Source organism: Neopelma chrysocephalum, unplaced genomic scaffold, assembly GCF_003984885.1.
Source record: "Neopelma chrysocephalum unplaced genomic scaffold, ASM398488v2 Primary Assembly neopelma1_63, whole genome shotgun sequence".
Lineage (NCBI taxonomy): Eukaryota > Metazoa > Chordata > Aves > Passeriformes > Pipridae > Neopelma > Neopelma chrysocephalum.
The window spans coordinates 7,695,853-7,708,609 of record NW_020897720.1 but is presented as its reverse complement, the minus strand read 5'-3'; the positions used below and the strand labels follow the sequence as shown (position 1 = coordinate 7,708,609).

Sequence of the window (12,757 nt, the reverse complement as noted above, 5' to 3'; positions counted from 1 at the left end):
GAAAGGCACCCTGTCCTTGTGAAGACTCACCTAAGCCCACTCCCCCACTGCCAGCCCCATTCCTCTTCCCAAAACCACCACCAAAGTACAGGGCCACTCCCCTCCCCAGGGACCCCACAACCAGGACCAGGGGGCTACAGACAAGAGTTGGCTTTATTCATGGACACGGGGGCAGCTGTGTCACTGGCAGCTGCCCTCGTATTGCACATCCAGCGACGGGGGAATATCCATGCCACGTCACAACACAGCTTCGGCACTATGGGACCTCGGGAGGGGGGGCGCAGGCACCATCACCACCCAGCAGGCTGGGGAGCGGGCTTGGGTGCCAAGGGTTCACAAAGGCAAAAGACCCGTCCACCCATAGATAGAGATATATATATAAAAAAAAATAGTTCCACGATGACCAGAGCAGTACCACAGGGACACGCGTGCAAGCGAAATGTACAGCAGCCCGCGAGCAGGTAAACATGCTTTGTACAGACACAGACACACCGGGACGCAGCCGGGGTTTATGGTGCTGGGAGGGATACAGAGCCATAAACCCGGGCTTCATGGACACACGCACGCGCACACGCACACACACCAGCCCCTGCGGGCAGCACCCACGGCTCGGGCACGCGCCGGGGCTCGGGGGCTTGGACACAGCGGGTTTTTCTCACTGCTAGACATGTTACGGAGACACGGACACGGTCCCTTGGAACGGAACTGGAGGAAGAACTCGTGAGCGAACGGGGCAGGGGCACCCCTGCTCCTCCCCGGCACACAGGCACCGGCCGGGGCCGGCTGGGGAGGAGCAGGGGGCTACCGGCGGTTCGTTGTGCTGCTGGTGGAAGAGGCAAGGATGGGGGTCCATTATGCCTCTGGCTCGTATTCCTGGTATTCCTCCTGTGGGATGGGTAAAGAAAGAGTTAGTGAGAGAGCTCAGGTGGGGCACAGAGTCCCTCTTTCCCCCAGCCCCATGCCATCTTTGTGAACACTGTCACACTGTGCCATCCACAGTGCCCTGTGCCCACCCTGCCACCCTATCCCCTCACCTGCGGGGGCTCCTCGTAGTTCTCCCCCTCTGGCTCCAGCAGCGGCTCGACCAGCGGCTCCTCCACAGCCTCCTGGGCCACCTCCTCTGCCTGGGAGTGAGCCAGGGGGTCAGTCCCACACACACAGCCCCCCGTGTGGCGCCCACCCACCCTGCCCCTGCCGAACCAGCAATGCAAGCAGCATACAGGGGGCTCCACATAGAGGCAACCAGTGGCACCCTGAACACACAGCAGTCTGCTTAGCTGGGAGGTGACATGTACAGGTCCGTGGGACCAGGGGCTGTGTGCACATCCCTGCGCTTCTCCCAGCCCCGGGCAGGCCCTGTCGAGCTTCAGGGACTGGCAGTGCTGCGGGAGCATCCTGCATCCCTGTCAGGGGAGGGCGGTGCTGGGTAACCCCTCCCCGGGCCTGGCAGGAGGGAAAGGGGGGCAGCCGATCCCGCCGCGCAGCGACGGTGGCGGCGGTGGCCTCATTTCTTCAGCTGATGCTATTTTGGGCTAAGCTGGAAGCCAACAGCTCATGGGGCGGGCGAGCTGGAACCCGCTGCCCCTCCCGCAGCTGTCAGGTCACCTCGCAGCCGCCGGAGCGATGCGCCGCAGGCCCGCGCCGCCGGCCGCCATGGCGGGGCCCACGCGCACACACGTCCGCACGCCCCACGCACGCGGCCGCACACGCGGCCCGCACGCTCAGGGCCGCGATGCCCGCCTGCCCTGGGCACAGGCAGAGCACCTGGGCACCCTCAGGGTCCCTCCCCCAGGAGTGGGGAGCAGCCAAGGGGCTCCCCGCCAGACCCGGGCACGTGCCAGCCTCCCCGCAGCACCCAAGGGGGTCTCACCTTCAGATCCGCAGGGAATTCCTCTTTCTTCACCAGCCCAGTGGCCGCTGCGATGTTGCCCGCGCCTGAGAACGCCGCTTCGCCCAGCTGGGACGCCTGCTCCTTTGCTTTCTCAGCCACTGCAAGAGCCGGGGCTGCCCATCAGTGCCCCCCCCATGCCAGGGAGGGGAGCCCAGCTGTGACTTCATGCCCTGCACCACCCAGGGGGAGCTGCTGGGGAGTCGCTGGGCAGGATCAGGCTCTTCTCACTTCCCTGCCGGGGCGCTGGGGAGGGGAGGGGGCCAGGACAGTGCTCTGCAGCTGGGCAGGGAGTGTGATTCACCGCTGCAAATCCTCGGTTGCAGGCCCCATTATATAAGAGGCTTTGGCAGAGTGACATCAGCCCCTCAATTAGCCTCTGATCTCGTTAGTGTGGCCACGCTCTCAGGGCCAGAGGGGTACAGCAGCGGGGAGACAGAGCAGACCATACCTGAGGTTACGCCTTGCACCACACCTTGGGTTTTACTTCCTGAGGGTAGAAAGAGACAGAGATCAGGTTAGAGAGGCCAGTGGCCAGGCTCTGCCACATGCTGTGCCCAGGACCCTTGCAGGGCTCTGAGCCAGGGCAGCATCCCACCCACACCCCAGCCTAGCCACGCCAGGGCAGCCTGGGGGCTGAGGACCCGCCTGGCTCCCTGCAAGGCTCCTCCGGTCCCTGCAGGACCCTCAGGACTGGGGCCACTGCCCCATGCCTGGCAGGGCAGAGGCCCCAGGGCCCAGCACCCTGTCAGGGCCCAGCCAGGCAGGCTGAATGCCAATCGTGCTGCTGAGTAAAGCCTCCCACGGGAGCCAGGATCCAAACCCAGAGCTGGTGCCAACACAGCACGGGAAGCCCCACAACTAGAGTGCTCAGGGTTGGGTGCTGCTGCTGGCCATGACAATCCTGCCAGGCTCCTTCAGGCAGTGATACCATTCAGGAATGGGGGTAGGGTGTCTAGGTTGGAAGGAAAGGCAGGGACTGGGCAGCTCCTGCAGGATGGAGCCTCCAGGCACTCCTTAGACTGCTGGATCCCTATCCAGCACACACACCCTGGGCAGAGTGTGGGTCCAGAGCAGGCATCCACCACTGCCCAAGGGAACAGTTCTGAGGCCTCAGCATTCCCACAGAGCTAATGCCCTCTGGAGCAGGACAGAGCCTCAGCCCTGCGCCCTCCCGCCTCCTGCTCCAGTTCGGGGCGGCCTCAGCTCCTGCCCCCAGCATTCCAACACCACAGCCAGGCACACAGCCTGCCCAGAACCTGCTTCTGCCAGCCATGTCTTCTAGGACTTGGCACCAAATAGACCCAGACCCCAATTGGCAGCACAGAGGGACTCCTTAGTCACCAACTGGGAGCAGGGGAGCATCTCCTGGCGTGGGATGCATTCCAGGGCATTATCTCTCCAAGGGGGAAAAACGTGGTCCCAGCCCTGCTGCCCCAAGCCGGGCACTTCCCAGCACGGGGGTCACCACCTCCATCACAGTCCCTCCGCACTCCTGCCCTAGAGCATCCTCGGCACGGAACCGAGGGACCCTGGGGCTCAGACTGCCGGGGACCGCAGAGGGTCCAGTCCCCGGGGGTCCCATCCCCTCAGCCTGGGGACCAGCCCCGGCTCTGCTCTTGCCCGCAGAGCCCACCCTCCCGCCTGCAGATTCCCGGTGGGCTGGGGGGCACTGCGGGCTCCGTCTCTCTGCCCCGGGGCACCCTGCCTCAGGGTGGTCGTGACGGGGAAGGGGCAGGGAAAGGCGGGAGAGGGGCCGGGGGCAGGTGGAAGCGGAAGGGGGACGGCAGGGGGATGGGCAGGAGGACGCAAGGGCAAACGCAGGAGCAGGCAAGGGCAGGCAGAGGGGGCCGGCAGGTGCAGGCAGGAACGGGCAGGGATTAGCCGGGGGGCAGGCAGGGGCTGGCAGGGGGCTGGCAGGGGGCAGGCAGGGGGCTGGCAGGGGGCTGGCAGAGGGCTGGCAGAGCAAGCCGGTCCTTACCGACATAGAGGACCCCTTCCTTGGTCTTCTCGGCCGCCTCGGCCACCCCTTGCTTGGTCTTCTCGGCGGCGGCGACCACCCCCTCCTTGGCCTTGGACAAGCCCTTCATAAACACCTCCATGGCGGCTCTGCGGGGAGAGGCCGCACGGCTTCACCCCGCCCGCCCCGCGCATCCCGGTCCCGCGCATCCCTTCCCCGCGCATCCCATCCCCGCGCATCCTGGTCCCGCGCCCCCGGCCCCGCCGCCCGCCCGAACCTGGCTCGCTGTCGGCGAGGACGGGCGGGCCGGGCCGGGCCGGGCCGGGCTGCGGCGGGGCGGGCTCAGTGCGGCTGTGCCGGGGCCGCGCTGCGCCGCGCTGCGCCGTGATGCGCGGGGGGGACCGCGCCGCGCCGGGCTGAGCCAGCCTGAGCCGTGCTCGGCCGTGCCGAGCCGTGCCGTGCCCCGCCGCCCCCGCACCGCCCCGCACCGCCCCGCACGGCAGCGGCGCCCCCGGCCCTTCGCCGCCCCAGCCCGCGGGCTCCCTCCTCGCACTGCTCAGCACCCCGGGAACGTCCTTCTCCCCATCCTCACCCGTCGTTATCTCACCCCACGCTGTCCCCATGCTATTCTGTTCGGATCCCCATTGCATCCTATCCCACCCTCTCCCTGTCCCGTCTCCTCCCGACCCTGATCCCATCGCCTCCTGTCTACAAGCTGTACTTATCCCATCCCATCCTTAACTCATTCCATCCTTGTCCCTGTCCAACTCTCAACACATTCCACCCTGTCCCTGTGCCATTTCTGTCCCCGATTCCCTTCTCATCATGTCCTCTTCCTGTCTCATCCCACTCTTTTCCCATCCTACCTGATCCAATTCTGATCCCATTTCCTACCCATCACATCCCACACCCTCTCCATCCCATTCCTATTGCATGTTGTTCCATCTGATCCTAACCTGATCCCATCCCTATCCTCCAATCTGATGCTACCCCACCCTCTTTGTGTACCATCCTGCCCTACCCATACCACACCACCTTGATCCCCCCCACACATGATCTTCACCTTACCCCATTCTACTTCCCCATCCTGATCCCATCCCACTCTGAGCGCCTGCTCTCCTCCCCCAGCTCCCTGCCCTAGAAGGGAATCCCCCAGCTCCCTGCTCTCCAGGAGGGGCAGGCCTGACACCCCCTCCCAGGACACCACCCTCCTGCCCCACCAGCTGCAGCTGTGACGGCTCCTCATCCTGCCCGCCTGTGGGCATTTAAGAGCCAGGGGCAGCCCAGGGGAGCATGTGCTGGGCAGGATGGCTACAGGGGAGCAGGTGGGTGCTCACCCTGTGAGCTGGGGAGGCAGCCCTGCTATCCCTTGGGGCTCCCAGTGTGAGCATGGCTGAGAGGCTGCAGGCTGCCTGCTGGGGTGACCATGGGGCTCCTCAGGGCTGTTCCTCCTTCCCCAGCAGAGGCAGGAGAAGCGGCGCCGGCGCAGGGCTCGGCAGCAAGAGCTGCTCCCAGAAGAGGTCCTGGTCAAGCACCCCCTGCAGAACAGGTATGGGGGGCCCAGCCATGGGCAGCCTCTCCCAGCACTGGGAGGGGTGTGCTGGGGCTGGAGGGGGTTTCCAGCATGGCTGAACACTCTCTCCCTCCCCAGATGGGCACTGTGGTTTTTCAAGAATGACAAGAGCAAGATGTGGCAGGCAAACCTGCGCCTCGTCACCAAATTCAGCACTGTGGAGGACTTCTGGGCGTGAGTGTCCTGCAGATGGACACACCCAGTGTGCCTCTTCTGGAGATGTTCTGGTGGGGAGGTCTGGGCCAGAGGAGGGTGCTGGAGGTCCTCGAGGCACCTCTTCTCATCTGCTTCTGTGTCTCCACCTGGTACAGGTTGTACAGCCACATTCAGCCTGCCAGCAAGCTCTCATCTGGCTGTGACTATTCCCTCTTCAAGGTATGATATCCCATGCTCACAGTCCCCACCGTGCCCAGCATTATAGGGGCATACTGAGTGCTGGTGGGGCTGACAGGATGCCCTGGCTGTAAGGTGGGAGGAGAAATCCAGCTGGATGTTCACAGCTCCCAGAGCCAGCTTTGGCCCAGTGCTTGGTGCCCCTGACCATCCCCTTGCCCGTCCCTAGGACGGGATCGAGCCCATGTGGGAGGACAGCCAGAACAAGCGTGGTGGGCGCTGGCTCGTCACCCTGTCCAAGCAGCAGCGGCACACCGAGCTGGACCGTTTCTGGCTGGATACGGTGAGTGAAGCCCTGCTCGGGCTGGCCTGGGGGTTCTGGCTGTGGCTCTCCCCCTGCCCCAGGGCTGAGCCCCAGCAGGGACTGTCCTGGGCTCCTTTCTTCCTGGCAGCTGCTGTGCCTCATTGGGGAGATGTTTGATGAGTACAGCGACGAGGTGTGCGGGGCTGTCATCAACATCCGCACCAAGGGGGACAAGATTGCCATCTGGACCCGGGAAGCGGAAAACCAGGAAGGGGTCACCCACATTGGGTAATGCAGTGTCAAGGGAGGTTGTACAGGGCTAGTTTTGTGGGGGGAATGGGGTTTCTGGGCAGGGAGCCAGTGGCAGAAGTGCTGCCCTGTTCATGCAGCCCCTTCCTTCCGGCAGGCGTGTCTACAAGGAGCACCTGGGCCTGTCACAGAAGGTGACCATCGGGTACCAGGCCCACGCAGACACGGCCACCAAGAGCAGCTCCCTCCCCAACACCAAGTTTGTGCTGTGATTGTGGGGGTAGCAGGGAGCTGCTTGTGGTGTCCCTGTGTATTGTCTCAGAATGAATGACTGCATCTGAGTATGGTCTGTGTCTCTAGGGCTCTGGAAATTTGGGGTGGCTCTTGTTTGGGGATGGGGAAGGGGATGATGTGTTGGGCCCCCACCCCCTTTCTGGGTGAGCAGGGCTGGGAGCACATCACTGTGGCATGGGGCATGTTCCCTTGCCTCCTCTAGTGCCTGGGACCAGTGCCCCTCTCCCTGGGGCTGTGGGAGTGTTTCTCTGCTCTGGGGGACCCTGGATAGACCCCAGGATGATGCTGGGTTCTGTCTTCCCCTGGCTGAGGCACAGGCACAGCTCACTGCCCTGTAAGCCTGGGCATGGGAGAGAGTACTGGAGCTTAGCTCAGCCTGGTGAGCTGGTTCCCATCTCTCCTGAGCCCTGCACATCAGTGAGACATGGTTCTGCCTTCCCAGGAAGATGATCTCCCCAGCTGAGGGCTGTCAGTATCCCTGCAGGGTGGGTGCTGGGTCTGCAGTACAGCATTGTCCCCACGCTGCATCACCTCCCACAGACACCTGCAGCACAGGTGGCATGAAGTTGTTTCCTTCCTAAGGCTTTACTGGTGCCAGACCTACATGTTCACAGCCTCAGCGTGTTGAGCCCTGACTTTGCTGCCTCCTCCTTTCTGCTGTCTCTCCTGGTTGTCCTGGACCCTGGCTGCAGAGGGGCCACTGTATTCCCTTCCAGATTCAGCCCAGCCTGCACTCTGTCCTTTAATCTTTTATTTGTGTGTTTGATTGTTGGATCTGTCCTCCTTCTCTGCCTAGTCAGGTTCTCGAGGTGGAGCTGTCTGCTCACCTCCTGACAGTGCTGCCTGCAGCTCTGCCCTCACTGCAGCTCTGATGCAGGAGGAGCATCTTCCATCCCCTCCAGCAGCCCTCCATGTCAGCCTAGGGTTACACTTTATCCAGGGCAGCACGTCCAGCCCATCTGCGTCTCCCCATGAGCCCAGAGTCAGGGTCACTCATCGCCCATGGTGCTGTGTCAGCACTGCTCTGTCTGAAGCCGGGCTCTGCAGGAGCTGGTCCCTCAGAAGGACGAAGTATCGACCACATCTGTGCTCGTGGAGTTGCTTGAGACCTGTCTGGTCACAGCTTGGCAGGCAGCTGGTGCAGCTGTGACCCCTGGGGTCTCGGCTGCCTGCAGTGCAGCCCGTGGGGTTGAGCTTGCTGAGCCCTGCGCTGCCCTGGGTTGCTGCTGTGACTGCATAGAGCCGTGTCCCCAGGACTCAGCTGCCCTTCTCCAGGGGACAGCAGCAGGGACTCCAGGGCACCTTCCCCCGGGGAAGCTGTGCCAGGGCTCTGCCTGCCCTCCACCACCCCACATTGCCATTGTGCCAGGCGGAAGATGCCGCTAAGAGGGCGAAGACAGAAGCTTATCCCTGTCCGGCAGCGTGCCAGGCCATATCCCTGTGTCCTTGCATCACATGCTGTCGTTCGGTCACTTCTCTCTGCAGGTGTAGAGGGGGCAGGACCCCACTGCCCTTCCCCGTAGGACAACTGGGCTGGAGGTGTTGCAGGCATCAGGACCAGGGTGGGGGGACAGTGTGGGGAGAAAGGCAACACCCCCAACTTGGGGTGCCTGCAGGCGAGGGAGCGAGGGTCGGCTCTGCCTGCCCTGTCCGGAGGTCCCGCATGGGTGGTGTGTGCCGGCAGCCCGGGTGCTGCCTGCGCTGCCTGTACCGCCTGTACCGCCGGTCCCTCGCCACGCGATGGTGCCGCTCGCCCGGCCTTGGCCAGCTCCGGCACGGCAGGGCTGGCAGCCTGCCCTGCCTGCGGTGGGGTCCCTGCCTGGCCGGCGGTAGGGTTCACCCTGACTGCAGTGGGGTGACAGAGCTACCCCAGGTCCCCGGAGGAGAGGCAGGCAGAGCCACATGTGGGGTAACAAGGCTGAAGGTGGAGGAGAGGGTGCAGAGACCCCCTTAAAACACACCATTAATGCTCCTCCCCAGCAGTGACAGTATGAAGTGTATGACACACAGGGCTGCCTGTCCCTCTGTCCTTTTAAGCCACTGCACTGCCCCACCTAGCCCTCCCATAGCCCCCCACCTGCCTCTGGGGCTGAGCCCCCTGCTGTCTTTGTCCCCTTACCCCAATGCTGGGGGCAGCAAGGGCGTTGTTCTCATGGGGCACCCTGCACCCTGTCACCCAGGAAGGTCAAGGTTAACTGGGGCAGGGAGCAGAAGCTGCTGTAGTGCCATAGTTCATCACCATTCTCGTGCAGCCACGATGGGATTTCATTTGATTGGAAAAAATAATAGGAGCCATTTATCTCCGTGGCTTTATGGGCTCCTAGCATCCCCACAGCCCAACCAGGCTGGGAGGCTGGCAGTGCCCACTCAGAGCCCACCCTCTGGGGACACAATGACTTTCATCCTTGAGTCCTGCACTCCATGATCCCTCTCTGAGGGCCAGAAGGTATCGGGGGGCACTCGGGGACCCCCCCTGGGTGGGCACAGTTGTTGCCAGGAGCCACCCAGTGAGCACACCAGTGCCAGGGCTGCCCCCGGCCTGTCTCATGCCGGGTAGCTGTCCCAGCTGGCAGCCAAGCTGGCAGCCCTGTCAATAATAATAATTAAAAATTAATACTAATCAAAAGGGAGAGGCAGATGGCAGCAGACATGCGGCAGGGCTGCAGGTGGAGGGGGGTGTGCACTGGCGACAGAGGGGCCTGCAAGGACAGGGGTGGGGGGTGGGCAGGAGTGCTGTGGGATCCGGTGGGGAGAGTGGTGCAGAGTGTGGGACTCATATGAAACAACAGGGATGGGGGATGTGGGGCTGCAGTTGCTGTGGGGCACAGCAGGAGTGGGGAGAGAAGCGCAACTCTGGGCTGGTGCAGGGATGGAGATCCACGTCCCCCTCTCTAGGCAGGTGGAGTGGGTTGGTGGTGCTGGGTGCCTCTACAGGGCCACTTTGCCAGCAGCTGGCATGCAGCCACGGCCAGGCACTGCCAGTCCGGCTTCTCCCTGAGCCACTGGCTCTGTCAGCAAAGACAGATCCTACCTCCTGCCCCCAGCATGCCTCTGGTGCCAGGATGGGTGCAGGCACCCATTCTGTTACAACCAGTGGGTGCTGCAGGGTTAAAATCCCCCAGATAACTGGGGAAGGAGCTGCTGGCTCCGTGCAGGGTGTGTGGGCCAGGGAAGAACAGGGAGCGCTGGCTCACCGTGGGAGTGGGCAGGCAGTGCGGCTGCCGGCACTGGGGCTGTGTCACACTGTTCCTGCAGAGCCTGAGCCTGTCACCCAACCAGGGGGGGTCACAGGGATGCTCTGGGCCTTGCAGGAGGGATGTGTGCACGCGGAGACCCCTGTCCATGGGTACCACCAGCATCCTATGAGCATTCCTGAGTTGGAGCCTCTCATGCCCTCCCTGCCCACCCCCCCAGACCCTGGAAAGGATACAGACTGTGCTGGCCTTCCATCCAGAATCACCATGGCATGCAAGGAGAGGCACCCAGGGTGAGGGGTACCTACAGCGCACTGTTCCCATGACAACCTCCCGGGAGAGATAGCAGTCAGTGTGGGAGATGGGGGAGGTGAGGGGCTTGTGGACCCCTCCACACATGGGCTGCTGTGCCTGGCAGGATGCAGTGGGGCACAGCAGAGGGGCTGCACGTGTGGGTCTTGCTCCCAGACTTGGGTTCTGCCTGCTCCATCCTGTTCCCTGCCTGCTGTCCCTGCAGTGTGGGGCAGGCAGGCATGGCAGTGCTGGTGCTGCCTGCCCAGACTGGGCTGCTGCTATACAGCAATAGCTTTGCACAGGTTCTTTGCACAGCTGGGTTTGCACGGTGGGGAAGGGGTTAAGTGCCTGCAGGGTCGTTCCCAGTGCCAACAGCAGAGGAAGGGAAGACAGGGACAGTATCTCCTGCCCTGCGCCTCAGGGAGCCTGTACCTGAGAAGGGTCCTTTGCTGTCACTTCTCATCTGGGTGGATACCAGCTCTACAACACGACTGAGCACTCTCCTTCCCCGCAGGGACGGGCTGGCACTTCTCGCTTGGCAGAGGCAGGCGGGGGGAGCGAGTGGGTGGGATGGGGACAGGGATGGGGATGGGGACAGCAGTGGGAGCTGTGTGGACACAGACCTGCAGGCATAGCTGCAGCACGGGGCTGTGCAGGTGGCAGGCAGTGCCATCACCCCTATGGGTGTGTTCTGCTGGACCTACATCATGGTCTGGGTGCCCCCCAGCTGGCTGGCACATGCCTACGGGGCCTTTTCCTGCCCCAGTTGCTGTGCCTGTGCTCTCCGTGCAGCCCCTGCCCGCAGCCCCCCCCTCGGCTCCCCAGGCAGATGCCACCAGCTCCAAGGGACCACCCTGCTCCTCCCTCAACACAGATCCATTAACGCACCACCTCCCCAGTGTGACACAGGGACCAGCCACTCTCCTGATTTGCAGGGGAGCAGGTGTCAGCCCTGGGGTGCAGGGCACGTGGCAGGCAGCACCACCGATGCCTGTCCTTTCCCTCCAGGCCCTGTGCACCCTGGTGTGCCCTTGCAAGGGGCTGGTGATGCTCCAGCTCACAGCCATCCCCTTCCGCGAGGCTGGGGGCTGCCAGGCTCCCCGCCAGGCTCCCTGCATGCCCCAAGCACCACGTTTCTGGCTGGGAGGGCTGGTGTTTCCCGGGCGGTCGATGCGCCCATCGATCCCGCACAGCTCCGGCGGCTGCTCTCCCACCGCCCTGCTAATTAATTGTCTGCTGCTGCTGCTGCTGCTGCTGCTGCTGCGGGAGTGCTGGGCACCCGGGGTGCCTGGGCTGCCTGCACCCTTCCCTGCCGGCATCCTGCCATGCCTGCACTCTGCCCTGCTGCCAGCTCACAGCTCCTACCCCACACGTGGCCTGGAGCTGGCACCTACCTGTGTCACGGAGTGGGGGGGGTCTATATCAGGCTAGGGAGGGGGCTGGCAGGCCCGGAGCAGGGTGAGAAGCACAAGGGTCTGAGTGGGAGATTGGGAGGCAGCACATGGCCGCTTGCAGCCCCCGCCGGCTGCCCATGTCCAGGACAACCTCCCACTGCTCACTAATGTGCCTGACCCAGCCTGCGCCACCCCCAGCGAGGCACGGGGACAGGGACAGGGACAGGGATGCTGCCTTTGTGCCGGGATGTAATGAGATTTCTGCTTGGCTGCCTGGATAGAAAATCCCAGACAGAGGATGTGAAAAGCCTTGCCAAGCCCAGGCAGCCTCCTGCCCTGGGCGTACAGGGGTGACCCCACCCCAGCACCCACAGTGTTCTCAGGGAGGCATCAGCACCAGCTCGGCCTTGGAGCACCCACTGCACTGCTTGGCATGGGGTGCCCACGTGCAGTCCAGTGGCTTCCAGTGGGGTCCGCTGACTCCCGTCCCAGCTCCACTCTGCCACTGGTACAGCCACCCCACGCCAGGGCTAGGGGTGCCAGGCACACCCTTGGGGACCCCAGGCTACGTGCCACCACCACCTGTCTGCCTGGGCACAGGTGTCTGCATCCCCATGCTGCCAGACCCTGATGCTCTCTGGTGAAGGTCCTGGTACTGCGGTATTGTGTCCACAGGACCCTTGTGTGCAGGGTGGCACCATGCTGCACCTTTGACTGCCTCATTTTCCCCCACAACAGCAGCAAATCCATCTCCTCAGAAAACAGGGAACAGCTCTGTGGGCACTGGGGGCTGTGAGGAGCAGGTTGGTGCCGGGATGGGCTTTGCTGCACGTCTTGATGGAACCCTTCCCACCCCCGGCACCGCGCGCCGCTAATCTACTCTTGCAAATGGCTAATTTTGAAAATCCTCTTATCAGAATTAGGTCCTCAACATCCATATTTATTTACTTTTCATTTTCATAATCTTTCCACTCCTTGTGTGGCTGGGGTTGTTCTCTCTGGCTCCATTTCTGAGCATCCCTGTGCAGGATGATACCCGGGATGTCCCACACCATGTCATGTAATCTCAGGCCAAGCTGTCCCATGCCATGCTGTGTTTGCCATGCTTTGCCCTTCATATGGTGCACGTGTTCCTCACACCTTTGGCTCTGCCAGTGACACCACCGGCGCTGGTGCCTGCTCCCCATCAGAAGACTCTCTTGCCCCGGGCCCCGCCCAGCCCCATCCCTGCCTGGCGCCGGGGGGCCGCCGCATCCTGCCCGCGGGTCCCTGCA

The 12,757-nt window shown here is 63.3% G+C and overlaps 2 protein-coding genes across 5 annotated transcripts; one reads left to right on the top strand and one right to left on the bottom strand.

Annotated features, from left to right (window-relative positions):
* Positions 1-135: 135 nt before the first annotated feature.
* SNCB (synuclein beta) lies at positions 136-4,715 on the bottom strand. 3 transcript variants are annotated; one of them, XM_027682601.1, is made up of 6 exons: positions 4,591-4,715; positions 3,870-3,997; positions 2,340-2,378; positions 1,871-1,989; positions 1,035-1,124; positions 136-885 (listed from the first exon to the last, which is right to left on the bottom strand). In XM_027682601.1, the coding sequence occupies exons 1-6, from the start codon at positions 4,707-4,709 to the stop codon at positions 853-855; spliced, it is 528 nt and encodes a 175-aa protein (XP_027538402.1). In that variant the 5' UTR covers positions 4,710-4,715; the 3' UTR covers positions 136-852. The 3 variants fall into 3 exon arrangements, with proteins under 3 accessions (XP_027538402.1, XP_027538405.1, XP_027538404.1); XM_027682604.1 differs by lacking the exon at positions 4,591-4,715 and adding an exon at positions 4,441-4,553; XM_027682603.1 differs by lacking the exon at positions 4,591-4,715 and adding an exon at positions 4,126-4,271.
* A 106-nt stretch (positions 4,716-4,821) lies between these two features.
* Positions 4,822-6,648, top strand: EIF4E1B (eukaryotic translation initiation factor 4E family member 1B). Of its 2 annotated transcripts, none has more exons than XM_027682600.1 (7): positions 4,822-5,173; positions 5,312-5,397; positions 5,500-5,595; positions 5,733-5,796; positions 5,984-6,097; positions 6,207-6,346; positions 6,465-6,648. In XM_027682600.1, exons 1-7 carry the CDS (start codon positions 5,156-5,158, stop codon positions 6,577-6,579), a joined length of 633 nt encoding a protein of 210 aa, XP_027538401.1. In that variant the 5' UTR covers positions 4,822-5,155; the 3' UTR covers positions 6,580-6,648. The 2 variants fall into 2 exon arrangements, with proteins under 2 accessions (XP_027538401.1, XP_027538400.1); XM_027682599.1 differs by having other exon boundaries at positions 5,309-5,397.
* Positions 6,649-12,757: the final 6,109 nt, after the last annotated feature.

What these genes read in the sequence shown, in the direction of transcription:
- SNCB (XM_027682601.1), bottom strand. Translation starts at nt 4,709, where the DNA reads ATGGGAAAAGAGTGGGATGAGACAGGAAGAGGACATGATGAGAAGGGA. An exon ending in AATTCCCTGCGGATCTGAAG is followed by an intron (nt 1,125 to 1,870) that starts GTGAGACCCCCT and finishes GCTCACTCCCAG; the next exon opens with GCAGAGGAGGTGGCCCAGGA. An exon ending in ACTACGAGGAGCCCCCGCAG is followed by an intron (nt 886 to 1,034) that starts GTGAGGGGATAG and finishes CCCATCCCACAG; the next exon opens with GAGGAATACCAGGAATACGA.
- EIF4E1B (XM_027682599.1), top strand. An exon ending in ACCGTTTCTGGCTGGATACG is followed by an intron (nt 6,098 to 6,206) that starts GTGAGTGAAGCC and finishes TCTTCCTGGCAG; the next exon opens with CTGCTGTGCCTCATTGGGGA. An exon ending in GAAGGGGTCACCCACATTGG is followed by an intron (nt 6,347 to 6,464) that starts GTAATGCAGTGT and finishes TCCTTCCGGCAG; the next exon opens with GCGTGTCTACAAGGAGCACC.